The sequence below is a fragment of the Podarcis filfolensis genome (genome assembly GCF_964270895.1).
Source record: "Podarcis filfolensis genome assembly, chromosome: 8".
Classification (NCBI taxonomy): Eukaryota; Metazoa; Chordata; class Lepidosauria; order Squamata; family Lacertidae; genus Podarcis; species Podarcis filfolensis.
This window is the reverse complement of record NC_139611.1, coordinates 13,337,697-13,361,189: the sequence shown is the minus strand read 5'-3', so window position 1 is coordinate 13,361,189 and position 23,493 is coordinate 13,337,697. Positions and strand designations below refer to the sequence as shown.

At 49.2% G+C, this 23,493-nt stretch overlaps 1 protein-coding gene across 2 annotated transcripts in view; it reads left to right on the top strand.

Moving 5' to 3' along the window:
* The window catches only part of IGSF21 (immunoglobin superfamily member 21), a 231,592-nt gene that overhangs the window by 154,238 nt on the left and 53,861 nt on the right, over positions 1 to 23,493 (top strand). For both annotated transcript variants that reach the window (XM_083628788.1, XM_083628789.1), the window contains one exon: positions 20,938 to 21,056. In XM_083628788.1, coding sequence (XP_083484914.1) covers positions 20,938 to 21,056 — 119 coding nt within the window. The remainder of the gene's footprint in view (positions 1 to 20,937; positions 21,057 to 23,493) is intronic.

Genomic DNA, 23,493 nt, shown 5'->3' with positions numbered 1-23,493 from the left:
TAGCCTTCGAATCCTCTTTTAATGCCATCTAAGTTGATGACCAACATTGAGTCCTATGGGAGCAAGTTCCATAGATTAGCTATGTGGTAAGAAGTATTTTGAAGGGATGCGGGTGGTGCTGTGGGTTAAACCACAGAGCCTAGGACTTGCCGATCAGAAGGTTGGCGGTTTGAATCCCTGCGACGGGGTGAGCGCCCGTTGCTCAGTCCCTGCTCCAGCCAACCTAGCAGTTCGAAAGCACCTCAAAGTGCAAGTAGATCAATAGGTACTGCTCTGGCGGGAAGGTCAATGGTGTTTCTGTGCGCTGCTCTGGTTCGCCAGAAGCGGCTTAGTCATGCTGGCCACATGACCCGGAAGCTGTACGCCAGCTCCCTCGGCCAATAAAGCGAGATGAGCGCCGCAACCCCAGAGTCGTTTGTGACTGGACCTAATGGTTAGGGGTCCCTTTACCTTTTAAGAAGTATTTTAGAAGAACACTAGAACTTTGTACCCTCCTACATTTCTCTAAAGAAAACCTAAAGCATCCATGACAGACAGTCATTCAACCTCTGCTTGAAAACCTCCATGGAAGGAGAACCCACAACCTCCTGTGGGAGACCATTCCACTGTCCAAACAGCTCTTCCTGCCAGAAAGCTCTTCCTGATGTTCAGTTGGAATCTCTTTTCTTGCAACTTGAAGCCATTGATTCAAGTCCTACCCTCCGGAGCAGGAGGAAACAAGTTTGTTCCATGTGATAACCCTTGAGATATCTGAAGATGGCTATCAACACTCCTCTCAGCCTCCTCTTTTGAAATTAAGCTAAATGCATCTTTAACCAGTGTGGCAGAGCAGGCAGAGCAGCGGAGGAGATAGGCAGTGTGGTGTAGTGGTTAAGAGCAGTAGACTCGTAATCTGGTGAACCGGGTTTGCTTCCCCGCTCCTCCACATGCAGCTGCTGGGTGGCCTTGGGCTAGTCAAACTTCTCTGAAGTCTCTCAGCCTCACTCACCTCACAGAGTGTTTGTTGTGGGGGAGGAAGGGAAAGGAGAATGTTAGCCGCTTTGAGACTCCTTAGGGTAGTGATAAAACGGGATAACAAATCCAAACTCTTCTTCTTCTTTCTGACACATCAGAGTAGTGGAATGGACACCCTAGGGCTGAAGATGGGCTACATGTAAGAAGATAAATGCCCTCTGGATCAGAACAAGGTGCTCCTTCACCCAGTTTCCTGTTCTTACAGTGACCAACAAAATGCCTCTTCTGGAAAACCTGCAAGCAAGACCCAAATGTGGTCCTTTCTCAAGCTGTGATTACCAGCGACTATTATGTGTCTAATCCTCTTTCAAAGTCACCCGTGACTCTCACATTCTCCCAGTGTCTGTTTCAATACAGCTTTGCCCTCCTTTCCGCCGTCACGTATATAGCCGAGTCTCCATGCCAATATTTAGGTGGGGTGGCTGCCAGGATGCCTTTGCTTACTATATTTGGGTCAAACCGAGCAGATCATGCTCACTCTGTTGACAGCGACTCTGAGATTCCTTCCAACCTTTCCAAAGCCCACAGTGTGTTCGGTGAACCAGACGCGCTGGCAGAACATCTTGTGGAGAGAGACATGCTTGTATCAATGAATCACCTTGATGACATCATTCCCTTCTTCCCAATCCCCTGTCCTCGCAGGACCGCTGCCCCCCCCTTCCCAGATCTCCCTTGGTAACTGGATTCCTGCCTGTCAGCTAAGTACTGTATTTTTCGCCCTATAGGACGCACTTTTTCCCCTCCAAAAATGAAGGGGAAATGTGTGTGCGTCCTATGGGGCGAATGCAGGCTTTCGCTGAAGCCTGGAGAGCGATAGGGGTCGGTGGGCACTGACCCCTCTCACTCTCCAGGCTTCGCGGACCTCTCCGCAAGCAGTGGGAGTGCTCCCGCTGCTTGCGGAGAGTTGCCAGCATGCTGAAGCCTGCGCGCGCTGAGCTCAGCGCGCCCAGGCTTCGCGGACCTCTCCGCAAGCAACGGGAGCCGGCGCTGGGCTCCCACGGCTTGCAGAGAGCTGCCTGTTTGGGGGCTGGGTCAGGGGAAGCTCGGGCCTCCCCCGCCCCAGCCCCGTGCCTGGGGGGGAAATAATTTCCCCCCCTTTATTTCCCCCCAAAAACTAGGTGCGCCTTATGGGACGGTGCGTCCTATAGGGCGAAAAATACGGTAAATATTCATGCGTGCTTTATTTGGACTGCAGAATCATTGCTGCTGCTCTTAGAAGAGCCTGCAGGATTAGGCCAGTTGCTCATCTAGTCCAATATCCTGTTCTCAAGGTGGCCAACCAGATGACCAATGGGCAAACCCTCAAGCAGGACTCAAGCACAAGAGTCCTCTCCCCTTCTGTGGCTTCCAGCAACTTTGATTCAGAAGCACTGTTGCCTCTGACTGTGGAGACACAACACAGCCATCATGAATAGTAGCCATCAATAGCCCTCTCCTCCATGAATTTTTCTAATGATCTTTTAAAGCCCATTCATGTGGCAGAGAGTTCCACAGTTTAACTCTGCTCTTTCTGGTGAAATCCTTTCTTTTCTCTTTCCTGAAGCTCTTAGCATTCAGCTTTGTTGGGTGCTCATCAGTTCTGGCGTTATGAGAGAGGGAGAAGAACTTCTATCCACTTTCTCCGTGCCGTGAAATTTTTGATTAACTTCTATCTGTTACCGGGAAATTGGAAAGGGGGTGAGACACACACACACACACACACACACACACACACACACCATGAGCCTTGCCTCTCCACACTACAAGACAAAGATAAAGAGCCTCTGCTGCACATTACCAAATGTAACAATTCACTGATAAATGTATCTATGTACTGATTCAATGGGAAAACTTTAGAAATTTATAAGAAGTCACTTTGTTGTATCAATTTTCTCAGTTCCAATGGCATTTAGGACCCAAGGAAGTGATGTATAAGAGGAGAGGTTAGTCAGCCAGCCTTAATCCCTGAGATGTACAGTCATGTCCGCAGGACCTTCCCAAGGAGTCATGACTGGTGATATCCTGCCCCAAGAGTGTCAGTCAGATAACCATCTCAATCGCAATGCCTTCCCACTCCATAGGGATGCGGGTGGCGCTGTGGTCTAAATCACTGAGGCTTGGGCTTGCCAATCAAAAGGTCGGCAGTTTGAATCCCTGCGACGGGGTGAGCTCCCGTTGCTCTGTCCCAGCTCCTGCCCACCTAGCAGTTCAAAAGCACGCCAAAAAGTGCAAGTAGATTAATAGGTACTGCTCCGGCGGGAAGGTAAATGGCTGTTCTGGTGCTGGTGTTCCGTGCGCCAGAAGCGGCTTAGTCATGCTGGCCACATGTCCCAGAAAAACTGTCTGCAGAGCAGACAAAATGCCAGCTCCCTCGGCCTGTAAATCGAGATGAGCGCCACAACCCCAGAGTCATTCGCGACTGGACTTAACTGTCAGGGGTCCTTGGTGTTATGTACTGAGTTGAATAGGATCCAAAATGCAGCAGTCTGATTGGTCCTAGAACAATAAGATTCAGAATGCAGCAGTCTGAATGGTCCTAGAACAATAGGATTCAGAATGCAGCAGTCTGATTGGTCCTAGAACAATAGGACCCAGAATGCAGCAGTCTGATTGGTCCACAGGAGCCACCCAATCCAGCTCCAGGTGGAAGTGAATCTGCAACCTGATTGGCGTACAGGAGAATCCCGGAATTAGCCAATCACGTGGGGCCCATTGTGTAAATAATGTATATAAAGCAGACATTCTGGGGGAACTTCCATTCCTCCTCACCACTATGAGCTGAATAAAGAGCATGAAATCCACTCTCAACTCCTAGTATATTTCACTTTACTTTTACCCACCCTGCAGTGGGATGAAGCCGGGACATGACAAAGGGGTATATTTGACTTGACTCAGGGACCAGGGAACTGTAAATGCTTTCCTTTGTACTGTGATGGAGTATGTGTGAAAGACTATATTTGAGTGACCGGGGGATGCCTGGAGAGACCACACCTTTTTCCGTGACATAGCTATGATGTCTTGATGATGCTTCTGGAAATGTATTATGGGAAACTTTGGGAAACTTTAAAATACTGATGTAATCATTGTTCGGGGCTTCTTTCTGCTTCTTCTGTGTGGTAGTTTGAAGTCTTCTTGCAACAATAAAGATCAGGTCTACAGGCCGCTGTTTTGCTTCTAACTCCTGGCTAAAGTCTCTTGCTTGTGACCCCTGACCTCAAACTATGGGAGCCAAGGTTAGGCAAATGTGGGGTGAGCCAATGACTGCCTTATACGTATCATATCACCTATTACCGTATTTTTTGCCCTATAGGGCGCACCGGCCCATAGGGCGCACCTAGTTTTTTTGGGGGGAGGAATAAAGAAAAAAAAATATTTCCCCCCCAGGCACGGGGCTGGGGAAGCCCGAGCTTCCCCCGACCCCAGCCCCCAGAACAGGCTGCTATCCGCAAGCCTAGGGAGCCCGGCGGGAAGTCGCGCCAGGCTCCCAAGGCTTGCAGATATCTGCCCGAAGCCTGGGGCATGCTCCGCTGCGCTCCCCGGGTTTCGGGCTGCAGGCTGCTATCCGCAAGCCTTGGGAGCCCAGCGGGAAGTCACGCCGGGCTCCCGAGGCTTGCGGATAGCTTCCTGCGCACCGACCCCTCTCGCTCTCCAGGCTTCAGCGAAAGCCTGCATTCGCCCTATAGGACGCACACACATTTCCTCTTCATTTTTGGAGGGGGGAAAGTGCGTCCTATAGGGCGAAAAATACGGTATTTAATCATCCTCATTATCATCAGGGCTTTTTTTCAGCCAGAAGTCAGTTCCAGCACCTTTCAGGTGAGTGCCATTGCCACTCTAAGAGAATGAGGGGGGTGATCAGGGTGAGTTCCAGCACCCCTTTTTCTAGAAAAATAGCACTGATAATCATCATTATCATAATAATTTTTGTAACGGTATGCAGAACTCTACACTGGGTCAAACTTCAGGCAGGCACCCTGCCAAGGGTTTAAAGGACCAGCCGTAAAGTCCTACGTCAGCCTCCAGATTGGCAGACAAGTCTTCCCTAGCGAGAAAGATATGCTTGGAGTGAACAGGCGGAGACAGGGCACTTAGTTCTGGTCAGTGCAGATGGTTTCGGTGCTGCAAGCGAAGGATCACTGCTAAGCAGCTGCTGCTTTCCTTGGGGGTGAAAAATGGGCCGTGTTAGCAAACGGTTCTTTCTGCTTCTGCTGGAACTGAACAAGTGGGTTGTCCTCTTTTAGAGATGGATGGAAGGGCACCTCCGATTTAGTGAAAACTGGCTCTTTCCAAGGTTTATAGAGGATGCTTAGATACAGGGATGGGGACGCGGGTGGCGCTGTGGATTAAACCACGGAGCCTAGGACTTGCCGATCAGAAGGTTGGTGGCTCAAATACCCGCGACAGGGTGAGCTCCCATTGCTCAGTTCCTGCTCCTGCCAACCTAGCAGCTCGAAAGCACGTCAAAGTGCAAGTAGATAAACAGGTACCACTCCGGTAGGAAGGTAAATGGTGTTTCCGTGCGCTGCTCTGGTTCGCCAGAAGCGGCTTAGTCATGCTGGCCACATGACCCGGAAGCTGTATGCCGGCTCCCTCGGCCAATAAAGCGAGATGAGCACCGCAACCCCAGAGTTGGCCACAACTGGACCTAATGGTCAGGGCCCCCTTTACCTTTAAGATACAGGGATGCAGTGCTTAGCCTTATTCGCTTCATCTCCTGTCCTCCACTTCCTTTTAACTCTTGATGGCTACAGGGACACCAGGTTCTAAGCCACTTTGTGGGTGCCTGGTGTGGGCCTGTGACATCACATGGCATGAGGAGGCCCCCCCATGGGACCTGTCGCAGCCTCCAGAAAGCCCAACAAGGCCCATTGCATTTTCCAGAAGGTCTGAGGGGCCTGACACGGCCTCCGGAAGTCCTGCCAGGGCCCCAGCTTCCAGCTTCCTCCCCCTTTATAGACTCAGTGTTGCCCTTGTTGAACTCTGCAGGGAAGAGGAGGAAGATGGGGACAAAACTAGATTGGGTTGTCAGTGGCTCTGGTTCCTCCTTCTCTTTGGCTTCCTGCCTTCTGCCCCGGCAGTGCCAGTGGGCACCAGTAGTCACTGAGGATGCTGTGCCCACAAAATCATGCGGTCACCCCATAGCTCAGTTAGCCCTGGCAGAATGAGCCAGAGTTTCTCCAGCGCTCTGAAAGTCAGCCTAAATATTCATCTATACAATTCTTAATGAAAATTTGTGTCTTGGGTTTGTGTTCAGAGACTTTTAAGACCCCCAAACACCCTGAGCTCAGGAAATCTCAGAAGAGTGATCAGAGAGTACTCTAACATATAGAAGGTTATAAAATTACACTACAGCCTGTTTTCCTCCTTAAACTCCCATATGTCCATTAAAAAACCCTTTTGAACTTTGGAACATAGGAAGTTGCCTTATACCAAATCTCCTTTCTTGTAACTGAAAGCCATTGGTTTGGGTCCTGCCCTCCAGAGCAGGAGAAGATAACCTTGCTCCCTCTTTCATGTGACAGCCCTTTAGATCAGAGCTTTCCAAACCGTGTGTCGCGACACGTTAATGTGTCGGCTACAGTGTGTAGGTGTGTCACACGAATGCTCCCTGCGCTCCTCCAGGGGCTGGAATGGGTTAGTTCAACCTCTGGTTTGCTAGTAAAACTGAATTACTGTGTCGCGAAAGGATGCATGTCTAAAAAGTGTGCCAGCAACTTGAAAGGTTCAGAAAGCTCTGCTTTAGATATTTGAAGATGACTATCTAAGCTCCTCTTTTCCAGGCTAAACCTATCCAACTCCTTCCACAGTTCCAGACCCTTGATCATCTTGGTCGCCCTCCTCTGCACACATTGCGGCTTGTTAGAGTCCAGAGTGCATGCCCAACTGCGGATCATACCTAGAACCTTCTGCATGTAAAGCGGTGCTCTATCACTTCAGCTACAGTCCTTCCTACTTCCAGGTGCAGTGAAGAGATGAAATGGAGAAGAGAAGGCTGCCTTTTTTGGTCTTCATTGGGTCCCAATGTCTTCCTCAATAGGATGCTCCTAGGACAAGGTTTTCTAAGAATCACAGTTTTCAAAATACACAACAACAGCCAGATGGTCCCTTAGCAAGGACCTGGAAGTTCTGTCCAACTACAGTTGGACTGAGAGCCTTGTTGCTTGAGTGTCAGTTCTGTCTCTCAAAGAGCTCACCCATAAGTGTTCTAAAAGGATCTAAGCAGGCAGATTCCTCAAGACAGGGCTGGGAATCTGAATGTAGACTTCCAAACCTGTCCATCTGGTCCTTTCCTCTGGACACTTCATATCCTCCCTGAGTCTTTCTGTGTTGCTGGAATATGTCCTTGAACTTTGATGATGCTTCTTGTATCCCTGGATGAAGCATTTCCATCCATTGTTGCTGGGCCACCATTGCCTCTGGCATGTGGTCATTAAGTTACTGTAGTGGGTGAGTTTTGTGAGCATACAGAGAAGTGCAAAAAAGAGGAGGTATTTAGAAGAATTCTCTGTGGGGTCACGTGTAGGCATCACAGGACTCTAATTACAACCCTTCCCATGGATCTTCCTTCTCATCCATCTTTCCCCTTCACTGTTCATCATTTCCCTTTTTCACTCCTTTCTAAGAAATGGTGAATAACTTCCCCTCTTCCTTTTTGAGTGCTCAGGTAATTAAGGGCGGGAACAGATGGCAACAGCTTTAACAGGAAAGTGGCGTGCCCATTAAAATAAGCTACCGGTTGACAGTTCCCTTTAAGGGTGCCGGGGGGGAAGGAGGGTGCTAATTTGAACAAACTGCTGGTGAAAAGTCCTTCCCGGCTGATCTTAAGACATCAAAAGCTACGTAGGCACCAGCTTGTCCTATGTGCAATACACCATCCCTGGTTCAGTAATTAAATTAAATCATCGTCTTTCTATCACATTGAAGTGGTTGAATTGAAAACCAAGGGCTGGAGATGGATTATTCATTATGGAATATTATTGTAGAACCAGTGTAACGTCGTGATCTGAGTGCTGGACTAGGACCTGGAAGAGACTCGGGTTCGAATCTCTCACTCAGCCATGAAGCTCACCAGGTTACCTTGGGGCAGCTGAACCTGATTTTCTAGATCTATTTCAATCAGGTTGTGAGGCCCAGTTTTGGCACCAAAATGGCTTTGGTTGTCCTGTGTGCTGACCTCTGTTAAGAGGGAGACAGGGGAAATGTGTCCCTGTTAAGACTCCTCAGTTGCTCTGCAGCTTTCAGTACCATCGACCATCATATCATTCTGGAGCAGTTGACTGAATTAGGGGTGTGAGTGGCACCATTTTGTGGTGGTTCCGGTCCTACTTGGATACAAGTTTTCAGAGGGTGATGCTTGGAGATTGTTCTTTGGCCCTGTGGATCCTACAATATGGGGTTCCTCAGAGTTCAGTTTTATCCCCTATGCTGTTTAACATCTTCATGAAACAACTGAGTGGGGTTATCCAGAGTTTTTGGAGCACTGGATGAATGTGATCCCACGGTTCCGGTCCTACTTGGATACAAGTTTTCAGAGGGTGATGCTTGGAGATTGTTCTTTGGCCCTGTGGATCCTACAATATGGGGTTCCTCAGAGTTCAGTTTTATCCCCTATGCTGTTTAACATCTTCATGAAACAACTGAGTGGGGTTATCCAGAGTTTTTGGAGTACGTTGTCAGCAATATGCTGAGGACACACAGCTCTACTTCTCTTTTACATCTGCCGGTGTGGCGTTGGATGTGCTGGACTGTGTTGCTTTGCCTTGCTGATGGACTGGATGAGAGCCAACAAGCTCAATCCAGATAAGGCTGAAGCACTCCCCAAGGATGTTCTCCGCAGGGCTGTTCACCTGGCACCTTCATTATACACCTTTAGGCACCAGGCAAAAGCTTTCCTCTTCAACCAGGTCTTTGAACATCCTATATCCTTTTATGTTTGTGGAAGGGGGTTGGGGGGGTCACTGGTTATTTTTCTTGATTTTATTACAGATTTTGTGTTTTAATCTTGTATTTTTATGATCTGAGCCACCTTGAGATTAATAATAATAATAATAATAATAATAATAATAATAATAATAATTTATATCCTGCCCCCCCCCCAGCTGAAGCTGGGCTCAGAGCAGCTAACAACAGTAAAAATAACACAGTTTACATAAAATCACAATCAATTAATTGAAATACATTCTAAAATCAATTCATTCTAAAATCAATTCAGAATCAAATTAATGGTAACCATTGGGCTAGAGTTCTATGAGGATTACAGAAGGAGGGGGTCAGAGTGCACCTTGGCCAAAGGCCTGGTGGAACAGCTCTGTCTTGCAGGCCCTGCAGAAAGATGTCGAGTCCCGCAGGGCCCTAGTCTCTTGTGACAGAGTGTTCCACCAGATCGGGGCCACAGCCGATAAAGCCCTGGCTCAGGTTGAGGCCAGCTTAACCTCCCTGTGGCCCGGGATCTCCAAGATGTTTATATTTGAAGACCGTAAGGTCCTCCGTGGGACATACCAGGAGAGGTGGTCCTGTAGGTACGAGGGTCCTAGGCCGTAAAAGGCTTTAAAGGTTAAAACCAGCACCTTAAACCTGATCTTGTACTCCATTGGGAGCCAATGCAGTTGGTAAAGCACTGGATGAATGTGATCCCACGGCAAGGACTCCGTAAGGAGCCTCGCCGCGGCATTCTGCACCCGCTGGAGTTTCTGGGTCAGTCTCAAGGGCAACCCCATGTAGAGTGAGTTACAATAATCAGCCAATGAAGGGTGGTATACAAATTTAATAATAAAATATCCATAGCAGGGCTGCTGTTAGGAGACATGTGGAGAGCCCAGCATAGCTGGGACATTGTTTCTTTCCCTTGTGGGCCATCTTTCATGTAAGCGGCAGCAACACTCTCTTAAACAGCCAGATTTCTTTTACTGGGAGGAGAGTGCAGTTCAGCCATCCAAGAGGAAGCTTTAAACTGGAAATTGTTTTGCGGTGGTTGAAGTCTCCCCACCCCAATTTTGGATTTATGGACACACGATGTAGTCTCTCTCTCTCCCTCCCTCCCTCTCTCTTTCTCTCCCCCTGCCTTTCCTTGGCATGCTGTGTTGATAACGTATGCTCCCGGATCTCATTAAGCCCACTCAGCTCTGCTTACCCGCAAAACTCCCAGCCCAAGTTGCAGCGAGAAAATCCATTCCCCCCTCGGTGCCATTGAGATAAACTATGCTTGGCTCTCCGCTAACGAAACGTCGGCAGAATAAACGTAGCTCTGGGCAGGGTTCCTTTGCCACGGCTGTTTTCCCTTTTAAGGTGAAGATGTTGCTCTATAAACAAATCAAGTCCACACAAAAAAGAAAATCAAAGCTTCAGAGAACTATTAGGAGAAAAAGGAGAGAGGAGTGCAACGTTAGCAAACTTCTTTCTTCGCCACCCTAAGGCCTAGATTCCTACTCTGAGAGAGGGAGAGGGAGAGGTTGTTAGGCCAGCACAAGACAAGGGCCAAAGGCATTCCCAATTTCCTTTGTTTATTAAGTTTATATCCCACTTTCTCCATACCCTGCAAGTGTCCCGATTTTCCAGGGACAGTCCCAGAAACACAGAAGCCATCCTGGTTGCTGATTTGATCCCAGAATGTCCTGGTTTTCCTTTTTTCCTCCCCTGCACATCTCGAAAAACAAATGGGGGTGTGTGTAAATTAAGACTTACACTGTCTACTCAGAAGTAAGTCCCACTGTATTCAATGGAGCTTGCTCCCAAGTAACTGTGCAGCCTTACACTACAATCTGAAGCATTTTTACTCAGAACTAAGTCCCACTGTCTCGTGCAGGGGTCGGGAAACTAAGGCCCACGGGCTGGATCAGGCCCAATTGCCTGCTAGATCCGGCCCGCAAATGGTTCTGCAATCGCCGCTTGGATTGGTGTGGTCGCCATTTCCCCCCAATTTTTTTTTCGGGCGCCTTTTTTTTTGCATCCCCCCCCTCCCTCACCACTGCGGTGTCTCCTCCCTCCTCCCTCCCTCTTCCTGGCTTATCCCCACCCTGGATAGGAAGGGGGCCGGGCTTTGGTAGGAAGCTTCGCCACCCACCAGTCAGCCTCTCCCCATGGCCGCGCTGTGGGCTGGAGCTTGGCATGCCTGCTGGCCCTGCACCTGGCGCCCAGGAAAGCTGGCCCGAAAAGGAGAGGCGCCACCACCACCACTGGCTCCAAACCACAGGCAGAGCAGTGGAGGAGATAGGCAGCGTGGTGTAGTGGTCAAGTCCTACCCTCCGGAGCAGGAGGAAACAAGTTTGTTCCGTCTTCCATGGGATAACCCTTGAGATATCTGAAGATGGCTATCAACGCTCCTCTCAGCCTCCTCTTTTGAAATTAAGCTAAATGCATCTTTAACCAGTGTGGCAGAGCAGGCAGAGCAGCGGAGGAGATAGGCATTGTGGTGTAGTGGTTAAGAGCAGTAGACTTGTAATCTGGTGAACCGGGTTTGCTTCCCCGCTCCTCCACATGCAGCTGCTGGGTGGCCTTGGGCTAGTCACACTTCTTTGAAGTCTCTCAGCCCCACTCACCTCACAGAGTGTTTGTTGTGAGGGAAGAAGGGAAAGGAGAATGTTAGCTGCTTTGAGACTCCTTAGGGTAGTGATAAAGCGGGGTATCAAATCCAAACTCCTCTTCTTCTTCTTCAGGGGGAGGGGAGGGGCTGGGGAGAGAGAAGCCCCCTCCGCCGCATGCACATCTATGCAGTCCGGCCTGACACTAGGTCTGGGGGACAGTGAACCGACCCCCTCCCAAAAACGTTTGCTGACCCCTGGTCTAGTGTAAGGAACCAGAGGGATTGGCAACAAAAAGTTACAGAATGAAGTGCTTCTGTGTGGTTGTTGGTGGAAGGCAGAGATCCCCCTTCACAAATCACATTCCTGCAGGAAGGCCACTTAGAAAGAAGCACCCATGCGGCACAGGATCAGTGATTAGCCAAATGATGAAACTCACCCATAGGAGGCAGTGATGGCCCCCAATCTAGAGGGCTTTAAAAGAGGATTAGACAAATTCATGGAGGAGGAGAGGGCTATTGATGGCTATTAGCCAGGATTGCTAAAAAGCAGAGACATCACCTTGCTGACAAAGGCCCGTATAGGTAAAGCTACGGTTTTCCCAGTAGTGATGTATGGAAGTGAGAACTAGACCATAAAGAAGGCTGATCGCCGAAGAATGGATGCTTTTGAATTATGGTGCTGGAGGAGACTCTTGAGAGTCCCATGGACTGCCAAGAAGATCAAACCTCTCCATTCTGAAGGAAATCAGCCCTGAGTGCTCACTGGAAGGACAGGTCCTGAAGCTGAGGCTCCAATACTTTGGCCACCTCATGAGAAGAGAAGACTCCCTGGAAAAGACCCTGATGTTGGGAAAGATGGAGGGCACAAGGAGAAGGGGATGACAGAGGACAAGATGGTTGGACAGTGTTCTTGAAGCTACCAGCATGAGTTTGACTAAACTGCGGGAGGCAGTGGAAGACAGGAGTGCCTGGCGTGCTCTGGTCCATGGGGTCACGAAGAGTCGGACACGACTAAACGACTAAACAACAAGCCAGGATTGCTATTCTCTGCCTCCATAGTTGGAGCAGCAATGCTTCTGAATAGCAGTTGCTAGAAGCCAAAAAAGGGGAGAGGGCTCTTGTGCTCGTGTTCTGCTTGCGGGGTTTCCCACAGGCATCTGGTTAGCCGCTGTGAGAACAGGATGCTAGACAAGATGGATCATTGGCCTGATCCAGCAGCCTCTTCTTATGGACCAATTCAGGCCCTGCAGTCAGAATCTGACAGGGTCCTTCTTTGTGTGCCTCCTCCACGAAAGGTCCGGCAACATGAGAACAGGCCTTTTCTGTGGTGGCCCCCCACTTGTGGAATGCACTCCCCAAGGAGGCTTCCCTAGCTCCTTTGTTGCATATCTTTAAGTGTCAGGCAAAAACACTTCTCCCAGGCCTTGGGCCAATGAAACAATCTATGGCTTTTTAAATGCATCTGGGGAAGGGGATATGCTGATTTCGCTGTTGTTATGTTACATTATGGATAGCTCCGCTGGTTAGAGAATGGTGCTGATAACACCAAGGTCTCGGGTTCGATCCCCGTATGAGACAGCTGCATATTACTGTATTGCAGGGGGTTGGACTAAATGATCATCAGCCTCACTTCCAACCCTACAGTTCTATGATTGTGTTATGTATTTTGTGTTTTTATGCTGTAAACCGCCCTGGGATCTTTGGAAAAGGGCAGTATATAAATTTAATAAACGGCAATGCATAATTATTAGTACGGGCCTCCTTTGGCCTGATCCAGCCCCACTGGGCTCTCCTGATGTTCTTCTGCAATGAAAGCCATTGCAGCATGGTGGCAACTCGCTCCCCTCGGGAGAGATGAGGTTGCCTTGAAATGGAGGAACAGAGTCGAGAAGAACCCCCTTGGTGCACAGCCGGCAGGAACCTGTCCTCCATCCCAACGGGTCACTGGAACTCTGCCACCGATGCAACGAGGTGTTAGTAATGAACTGCGCAGCGCAGCTAATTATAACAACATTAACTCGGGAGTGCCATAATTGCCAGCCAAGAGCTCCTTCGCTTCGGAGATTGGGGCATGTTGCCTGTTTGTTTGTTTTTAGCAGGATGTGACCCTGTGTGTCATTTCCATCCTCCTTGATGAGGGTCTTTACCCCCCCTCCTCCCCCTCCCCAAATTGCCAACCTTTCCAGCACGTTGAATCCGAGTGGCTCATCTTGTCCAATCTGCGTTTCTTATTCAACCATCCTTTGATCTCCCCCATCTCTGGATGTGTTCATCCCTCGGAATGATTTTATGATTGCATCCGCCTTGGAAGCCGAGAGGAGAAGGGGATGGGGTGGTGGGGCTGGTTGGAAGCTCTTAATGGCTTTTAAAAGGCTTTGGGGGGGAAGAGTTCAACACCCACTAAATGGAGCAATAAAGCCTTCTCGGCTCTGCAACGAGACATGCTCCGATTCCGGCAAACCAGCTCCCTTCTTCCTGCCTTCCTTCCCCAGAATCTCATCTCCGCCTTCATCTGGTGGATTAATTGGCCACGGCCAGAGATGCCTGGATCAACCCAACATATTTAAATCAGATACAGTGGCTGATTTGCATCCCATGGAGCTGGGAGCAGGGACCGAAAAAACGCCAGCTGTTTTGAAAACCTCACAGGCCTTGCCAAAAAGGAGGAGAAGGGATAAACAGGAGTCGCATTGTAGCTGCAAAAGGCTTGAGATACACAAGGGTACACCAGCTTGCCTGGTGTGGCTGTTGAATGAGGTGCTGTGATGTCACGAAATGTGCTTGCAGACATTCTGGCTGCTTGGAGAGAGAATGCCCATGACGACAAATGCACTTTTTCAGTGCATTCTTCCATAAAGCATTGATTTCCCCCCACATGCATCTTTTCTCTAACAAAATCATAAAATCATAGAATCATAGTGTTCCGATTTTTCCAGCCGCTTCAGGAGAATCGTCTTGGGCCAGTTTGCTGTGGAAAGAAGACGGAACAAAATTCTCTAGCTGTGGCTCAGATTCAAAGGAGTAACTTTCAAAGTAGCTTAAGAAACACACACCATCCACAGCTCTGAGTTTGCAAGGCTAACTTAGAGTGGGCGGGGGTGTGCAGGAGGCTGTCTAGCGACGGGTGTTGCTTTGATCTGACAACTTATTGAGATCAGACTTCCAAAGGGAGAAAGAGAGAGAGGCTGTAGCTCAGTAGGAAAGCGTACAATTTGCATGAAGAACACTTGAAATTTCAATCACTGGTAGTGCCTCTTCAGTGAAAGACTTATGGGGGGGGTGAGGACACACACCCCTTTGCCTTCGGTCCTCAGATGTTGTTGGACTTCAACCCACATCATCCCCAACCAGCTTAAGCAATCATACAGCGATGACAGCAGTTGCAACTCAATAATAGCTAGGGCACCGAAACTGGAAGGATAGACAATTTCAGATGTCCGGGAGCCGACAAGGAGAACAGGTTGTTCACAGATCAGTGAAACACCGGCTAACTTATAGTTTGTTTCTTTATTAAAGAAGCAAGAACAGAGAACACACTGAGACGTCTAAGGGCTGCTCCTGTCTAGATGAAGCAGTTGCCCGGACTGGCTTGTAGCTCCCCCTTCACTCCCTACCCTTCTGTGTCAAGCCCCTCCCTCTGTCTACAGCAAGCCCCAAGGGACCCTCTCTGTTTCTGCCTGGCTTTCTGCTCGCTAACATGCAATAAATGCCTTTTTCTGGGAGTGAGAGGGGACTTGCAGGCTGTCAGCAGAGAAGCTGTTGGTGTGGCTCTGTGGTGGAGCTGCAAAGTCTGGTTCCTGTCTCTGCCCTGAGCTGGGGCATCTGCCTGTTTCCTCCTCTTCATCATCCTCCAAGCTCCCAGCCTCCCCTCCTTTGGGGTGTGACCAGTTTCCCACCACCAGGATCCAGGATCCAAATACTCTCCCTCTCTGCTTTCCCAGGGAGGATCTTGGTCAGGCGGCTTCCACCACTCCTCCTCATCCAGCCAGTCCCTGACATCAGACTAGATGGACTTGGTCATCTGGCTTAGTTTGAGGTCAACTCTTCAGGAAGGGCAAAGCCCCCCTGACCTGACTCACAGCCCATAGGGAAACCTGTGACCTTCCAAACATTCAGCCTCAGCCAGCATCACCAGTGGTGGTGGTGGAGGAGAGTTGTAAATGAAGAATATCAAGGATTAGAGGGCACAGGTTCCCCATCCCTGAATTAACTAAAAACAGAGTTGTGATGGGACAGAAGAGGCAAGTGGTGGTCTGGGTCAGGGATGGGGAGTCTGTGGCCTTCCAGATGTAGCTGGACTCCTGACTTCCATCAGTCAGTGTGGTCACCAGTTGGGGATGATGGGAGTCAGAATCTAACAGCTTCCACAAGGCCACAGTTCTCCATCCCTGCATTGAAAGAAGGCAGAGCTAAGATGGTGCAGCTGGAGGCAGTAAAGCCAAGAGAGTCTAGTTCAGGTATGGGGGGCTTGTGGCCTTCCAGATGTTACTGGAGTCCAACTCCCATCAGACCCAGCAAACATGGAGAAAGATCAGGGATGGTGGAAACTGAAGTCCAGCAACATCTAAATAACTGCAGGTTCTCAATCCCAGCATTAAAATAAGACAAGTGTTATGATGGAAGCTGCTAGGGGCAATGAGAGCAAGTGATGATCTGGTTCAGCGATAAGGAACTTGTGTTTCCCAAATGTCACTGAACTCTGACACTCACCAGCATGGCCAACAGTTAGTGATATTGATGGGAATTGTGGCCCAATAACATTTGAGAGGGCACAGGTTCCCCATTCCATTTTTTTAAGTTTGAAGTCTCCAGCGCCAAAGCTGGCCTGTTCACAAAGGCCTGGTGGACTAATGGAATGGGAGTGGGGAGGGAGAGAGAATCCTGAGCTCCAAAACTTTTCAGCTGAAGCTCTGTTCCCCCACAAATGCTAGGTGGTTGGTTGCTGGTGGTTAGTCCTGCTGTGGTGAGCATCTGTCCCCATCCCTGATCCACCAGTGGCCTTGGTTCCTCCACCTCTTCCCCCTGTGCCTCTTCCCCCCTCCTTCCAATAACACAATTACTTACCCTTCTGAAGCGCTGTCAGTGTTGGTAAACTCCAGCTGCTAAACTGCATTACACAGATCTCTCCTTAAAACCTTCTGCAGTTTATTAATAGTTTATTGATCCCTGGGCCCCATCGCCAGTGAAAAAAAGAAGCCTCGTTCCAGCCCCCCCTGACATATCTCTCTCTCCCCCTCCCTCGGTTATCTGAATACTGACTACTAACCAGACAGCCGATCGATGGCACTCAATTCCCAGGGAAAAAAATGTTCTCCTACCTACTTAATCCACTTTAGCAAGGAGGCAGCTCTGTGGGGAGGTAAGATTACAGGAGGGAGGCAGGAATAATGTCAAGTGAAGGCCAATGAAATTCATGGCTCAAGTTTTCAGCGATGGCCCACACAAGGGGAGGAAAGTGGAATGGCGTCTCCCCTTGGGGAAGCGCCCCAAAAATACTTAGGAACGTATGACCCAGTGTGCATCAGCTGTGAAAAAGGGTTAAATCCCACGCTAGAGATTGTTAGAAAAGGAACTGTGGGTGAAACTACCAATATCATAATGGCATTACAAATCTATTGTGCGACCCCTGTTGGGAATATTATGTCCAGCTCTGGATAAAAGGTAAAGGTGAAGGACCATTAGGTCCAGTCGTGGCCGACTCTGGGGTTGCGGCACTCATCTTGCTTTATTGGCCGAGGGAGCCGGCGTACAGCTTCCGGGTCATGTGGCCAGCATGACTAAGCCGCTTCTGGCGAACCAGAGCAGCGCACGGAAACACCATTTACCTTCCCGCCAGAGTGGTACCTATTTATCTATTTGCACTTTGATGTGCTTTCGAACTGCTAGGTTGGCAGGAGCTGGGACCGAGCAACGGGAGCTCATCCCATCGCGGTGCCTCACCTCAAAAAGGATATCGCAGAGTGGGGGGGGGATTGGAAAAGGGCATCCAAAAGGATCAGGGGGGTGGAGGAAAGGTTGCAGCATTTGGGACGTTTTAGTTCAGAAAAAAGGTCAGTAAGAGGAGATGTGATAGATAAATTCATAAATAAATTGATGGCTACTAGCCACAATGGTTATCCTCTGCCTCTACAGCTGGAGGCAGCCATCCTTCTGAATCCCAGTTGCTGGAAAGCACAGGAGGTGGAAAGAGAGCTCTTGGGCTTGAATCTGCTTAAGGGCTTCCCAGAATGGGCATTTGGTTGGTGTGAGAGCTGGATGTTGGAATAAATGGGCCATTGGCCTGATCCAGCAAGCTCTTCTCAAGTTCTTATGAAAAGTTCTGCAGATCTGATCAAAGGCCTATCTAGTTCAGCATCGTGTTTTCATGCCAACTGTGTTGTACTGTCTAAAAATGCTATGGTTAAGACCTTGGAAGGTGGTGGACTCTACTTCATTGTCTACACCGACTGGCATCAGCCCTCCAGATCTTCAAGCAGGAGACATTCCCAGTCCTACCTGAGGACTGGACCTGGGGGACCTTCTGCATGCAACACAGATGCTCTACCTGGGGCCATATCCCTTCATTATCAAGGTACCGGTGCTTTTCAAGCTCTACACCCTGGCCAACACCTTCTCCCTCCTCCTCTTCCTCCGTTCTCTCTCCCAGTTCTGCCCAATATATTTCTGGTCTCCTTAGCCCTCTCTCACCCTGTGCCAAGAAAGCCACCAGTTCCCTCTTCTTGTGAGGTTGTAATTGGAGTTCTGCATCTGCCCTCCTGAAACCTCGGCCTCCCCAGCGTGCCAGCATCCTTTGATTAACTCATAATATCAGGGGCCCACCAGAAGCCCGATCCCATCAATCTGTCTTTTTCCAACCAAGGAGCCCTTCATGATTGCTGTCCGTGGAGGCTCGTTCTTTAGCTCCCGTTCCAAATTGGACTCTGCGACAAGGTAGGGACACTTTGATTTTCTGTTGCTCTCCCCCAGATGGCCTTCTCTGGCCCCCCCACTTCCTCTTCCCCTCCCCTCTCTTCAGACCCGTTTTTAATTTAAAGTTATGTCACATGATGAATTTAATACTGGAGCAGAGAAGTGTCAGGCGCCAGAGCATCGAGGTGAAGAGAGATCAATGCTTCTCTCAGCTTAACCCCTGCTCCCAACTTCCACAGAGAATTCTCTTGCATCCAAGAGTTTGCCCTAATTTCTCGCTCTCTCTTCTGTTTGCATTCAGAAGCCTGCAAGAGAGAGTTTCTTTCTCTGTCTCTCTCATTTGCAAATGTTACTTGGCGAAACAGTTGCAGGTGGAGGTGGAGACGAAGAAGGGCCATGGGGGAAGAAAAGGATGTGTCTCGTGGGGGGGAGGGGACTTTTGTGTTGCATGCACAAGGTCCCGGGTTCAATCCACAACAACATTTCCCTGCAGGGCTGGGAATATCTCTTGCCTGAAATCCTGGAGAGCTTCTGCCAGTCTGTGTAGATAACAGCAAACTGTTGGCTGGGGTGGAGAGCTTGAAAATTGTGCACTGATACCTTGACAATGAAGACAATCCAATCCACTTTCTGGCTTACTGCAATCATGATATCATGAGCACAGCTGGGAGGGGGGATGCAAGAGCATCTCTTGTGTTCACATCCTAAGACATTGTTGTTGTTGTTTAGTCATTTAGTCATGTCAGACTCTTCGTGACCCCATGGACCAGAGCACGCCAGGCACTCCTGTCTTCCACTGCCTCCCGAAGTTTGGTCAAACTCCTGCTGGTAGCTTCGAGAACAATGTCCAACCACCTCGTCCTCTTTCGTCCCCTTCTCCTTGTGCCCTCCATCTTTCCCAACATCAGGGTCTTTCCCAGGGAGCCTTCTCTTCTCATGAGGTGGCCAAAGTATTGGAGCCTCAGCTTCAGGATCTGTCCTTCCAGTGAGCACTCAGGGCTGATTGCCTTCAGAATGGAGAGGTTTGATCTTCTTGCAGTCCATGGGACTCTCAAGAGTCTCCTCCAGCACCAGAATTCAAAAGCATCAATTCTTTGGCGATCAGCCTTCTTTATGGTCCAGTTCTCACTTCCATACATCACTACTGGGAAAACCATAGCTTTTACTATACGGACCTTTGTTGGCAAGGTGATGTCTCTGCCTTTTAAGATGCTGTCTAGGTTTGTCATTGCTTTTCTCCCAAGAAGCAGGCGTCTTTTAATTTCATGACCTCTGTCACCATCTGCAGTGTTCATGGAGCCCAAGAAAGTAAAATCTCTCACTGCCTCCATTTCTTCCCCTTCTATTTGCCAGGAGGTGATGAGCCCAGTGGCCATGATCTTAGTTTTTTTGATGTTGAGCTTCAGACCTTATTTTGCGCTCTCCTCTTTCACCCTCATTAAAAGGTTCTTTAATTCCTCCTCACTTTCTGCCATCAAGGTTGTGTCATCTGCATATCTGAGGTTGTTACACTGTAGAATTAGCCGCTGCTTTAGTGTGCATTGGATGCAAGCTTTCGGCTTCAACCGAGTCAGGTTCATGCAGCTGCAGATCACTTCGAGTCGAGTCGGATTGGTCCAGTGTGATCTGTGACTGTCAGTGAGTGTGGCATCAGGCAAGAGGGAGGAGCAGGCAGGATGCAAAAATGGCCGAGACCTTCCTGACTAAGCGTGTGTCTTCCCAGAATAAGCGAGACCTAAGCCACGTCTCTCCTTCCTGCCTGACATCTCAACATGCAGGATCAGTACCTCTGCTCAACAGTCGTTGAGGGGAAGCATTGATCCTGCAGGGTGCGGGTGCCCCTTTGCGAGCAACTCCTCCTGCTTAGCAACTGCTCCCTTGTGCTCAGAGAAGCCACTCTGAGCAGCAACCAGCACCCCTAACATTTAAGAGGAATTTTGAGAATTTAAATACCCCTTTATAAAGCCAGGGACCTGGGTGGCGCTGTGGTCTAAACCACAGAGCCTAGGACTTGCCAATCAGAAGGTCGGCGGTTCGAATCCCCGCAACGGGGTGAGCTCCCGTTGCTCTCTCCCTGCTCCTGCCAACTTAGCAGTTCAAAAGCATGTCAAAGTGCAAGTAGATAAATAGGTACCACTCGGGTGGGAAGGTAAACGGCGTTTCCGTGCACTGCTCTGGTTTGCCAGAAGTGGCTTAGTCATGCTGGCCACATGACTCGGAAGCTGTATGCCGGCTCCCTTGGCCAGTAAAGCAAGATGAGCGCCGCAACCACAGTCGGTCACGACTGGACCTAATGGTCAGAGGTCCCTTTACCTTTACCTTAAAAAGCCAAAAACCCAACCCTGCACTCAACTTGTTTCAGGGATGGATCTGAGGTAGGGTGGGTGAACCCCAGGGGTGGCACAGGGTAAATCACCCTCTGGGGACCACAGGGCAGATCGGAAGGTCCGTGCATAGCCCTATAATTTGCACTGTCTCTTCTCACCTTTGTCTTTCCCTCTTCTTTGTAATTCCAGGCTCCCTGAAGTCCGTATCTCAGACAATGGCCCCTATGAGTGCCACGTGGGGATTTACGACAGAGCAACGCGTGAGAAAGTGGTGCTAGCATCTGGAAACATCTTCCTCAACGTGATGTGTAAGTGCTGAACCCTCTTCTTAACAACTCACTAGACACACTATTTATAGGATCGTAGAACTGTAGAGTTGAGAGGGTTATCTCGTCCGCCGCCCGGCAATGCAGGAATCACAGCTTAAGCATCCACAACAGATGTTCACCCAACATCTGCTTAAAAACCTCCAAGGAAGGAGAGCCCACCACCTTCCAAGGGAGACCACCCCACTGTTGAACAACCCTTACCCTCCTAAAGTTCTTCCAAATATTTAGTTGTAATCTCCTTTCTTGTCATTTGAATCTACTGGTTTGGGTCCCACCCTCTGGAGCAGGAGAAAACAAGCTTGCTCCATCTTCCATGGACCAGCCCTTCAGGTGCTTGAAGATGGCTCTCCAATTACTTCTCCATTGTCTCAGGCAGAATAGAGAGATGCTATTACTTCCCTTGTTCTGGACACGAGACGTCTGTTGATTCAGACTAGAATTGCATTTGCTGTTTGGTTTATAGTAATAATGATTTAATAATTTATTATTTATACCCCGCCCATCTGGCTGAGTTTCCCCAGCCACTCTGTGCGGCTCCCAATCGAGTGATAAAAACAATACAGCATTAAATATTTAAAACTTCCTTCAAAAATATATATGTTTAGCTTCTGCTGCTGCTGAATCACACTGTTGACTTGTGTTCGGCTTGTGGTGTACTAAGAACTTGTAGATCCTTTTCGCATGCACCGCTGTCAAGCCCAGGGGGTTCCCCCATCCTCCATCTGTGCATCTGACTATTCCTGCCTAAGCACAGAACCTTACGTTTGTCCCTACTGAAATCCACTTTGTTAGTTTTGGCCCCGCTCTCAAACCTCTTAAGGTCACCTTCCAGCTTGTCAATACCCTCCTGGAACCATGGCATGGCCAGAACAGGACTCCAGGCAGGACAGAGTGGTGCAGTGACTTCCCTTAATCTGGCAACTACATGCAGCTATATATGAAACGGCAATGCCTTCCTACAGGCACAGGGTTAACCTCCCCGTTAATGGTGCCAGTGCGCCGTGCCACGGGTCCAAACGCCTGTTTAAAAATAAACATAAGTTCGCCGCAGAAGCACACACCACAATACAAACACCAGCTGTCCCTTGCAGCCCTGATCCAGACCTTGTACCACAGGGAGGCTGCCGGATGGCGATGGAGTCAGCAGGTTCTGTTGTCTGTAGCCAAGAGGCCGAGCCTCCATCTTTGTCGCTTGCTCTGAGCGTGTGTGTGTGTGTGCTATTTCGGGGAGGAGGAGGACGGGTGGGTAAGCGAGATCTGTGCCAGGGAGCAGCATGGAACAGATGTTGCGATTTATATTTACTGAGCGTGGCTCCGTTTGCAGCGGAGGAACCCGGAGTTGACAAATGAGCTTCTCTGTCATTGGAGGGGGGAAGGAAGGCTGCGCTCAGCACCAGCTGCTACCACGTTTCATGCAGTTGCCTGTCTGTTGAAATCTTCTCAGGCCTGGAACGGTGCAGCAGGCATGTCCTACCGGCTCTCCCCCTCCCTTCCCTCTCTTCGAATCAGCAACCCTTATAACGAGGGACATTTTAAAAAAAACTCCTACGTGAAGATCAGTCAAGGACGAAAGACCTGGAAATAAGGAACATAAGCAGAGCCCTGTTGTTGTTGCTGTTGTGGTTGTTTAGTTGTCTAGTCGTGTCTGACTCTTCGTGACCCCACGGACCAGAGCATGCCAGGCACTTCTGTCTTCCACTGCCTCCCGCAGTTTGGTCAAACTCATGCTGGTAGCTTCGAGAACACTGTCCAACCATCTCATCCTCTGTCGTCCCCTTCTCCTTGTGTCCTCCATCTTTCCCAGCATCAGGGTCTTTCCCAGGGAGTCTTCTCTTCTCATGAGGTGGCCAAAGTATTGGAGCCTCAGCATCAGGATCTGTCCTTCCAGTGAGCACTCAGGGCTGATTTCCTCCAGAATGGAGAGGTTTGATCTTCTTGCAGTCCATGGGACTCTCAAGAATCTCCTCCAGCACCCTAATTCAAAAGCATCAATTCTTTGGCGATCAGCCTTCTTTATGATCCAGCTCTCACTTCCATACATCACTACTGGGAAAATCATAGCTTTAACTATACGGACCTTTGTTGGCAAGGTGATTCTCTGCTTTTTAAGATGCTGTCTAGGTTTGTCATTGCAGGGTCAGGCAAAAGACCTAGCTGATTGGGTATCTTGTTTCCTGCAGTAGCCATTCAAGTGGCTCCATGAAGGCCATGGGCCAGGCAGGAGAACCACAGCCCCCCCCCACTCTGTTAAACATAAGAACAAGATCATCATCATCATTTTTTTATTTGTATGCCGCCTTTCCACAGTTAAAAAAACAATGCTCAAAGCGGCTTACAGCATAACAAGATTTACATAATTACAAAAGTCATAAACAATAAACCACATCAAAAAAAATACACAACCAAAATGGGAAAC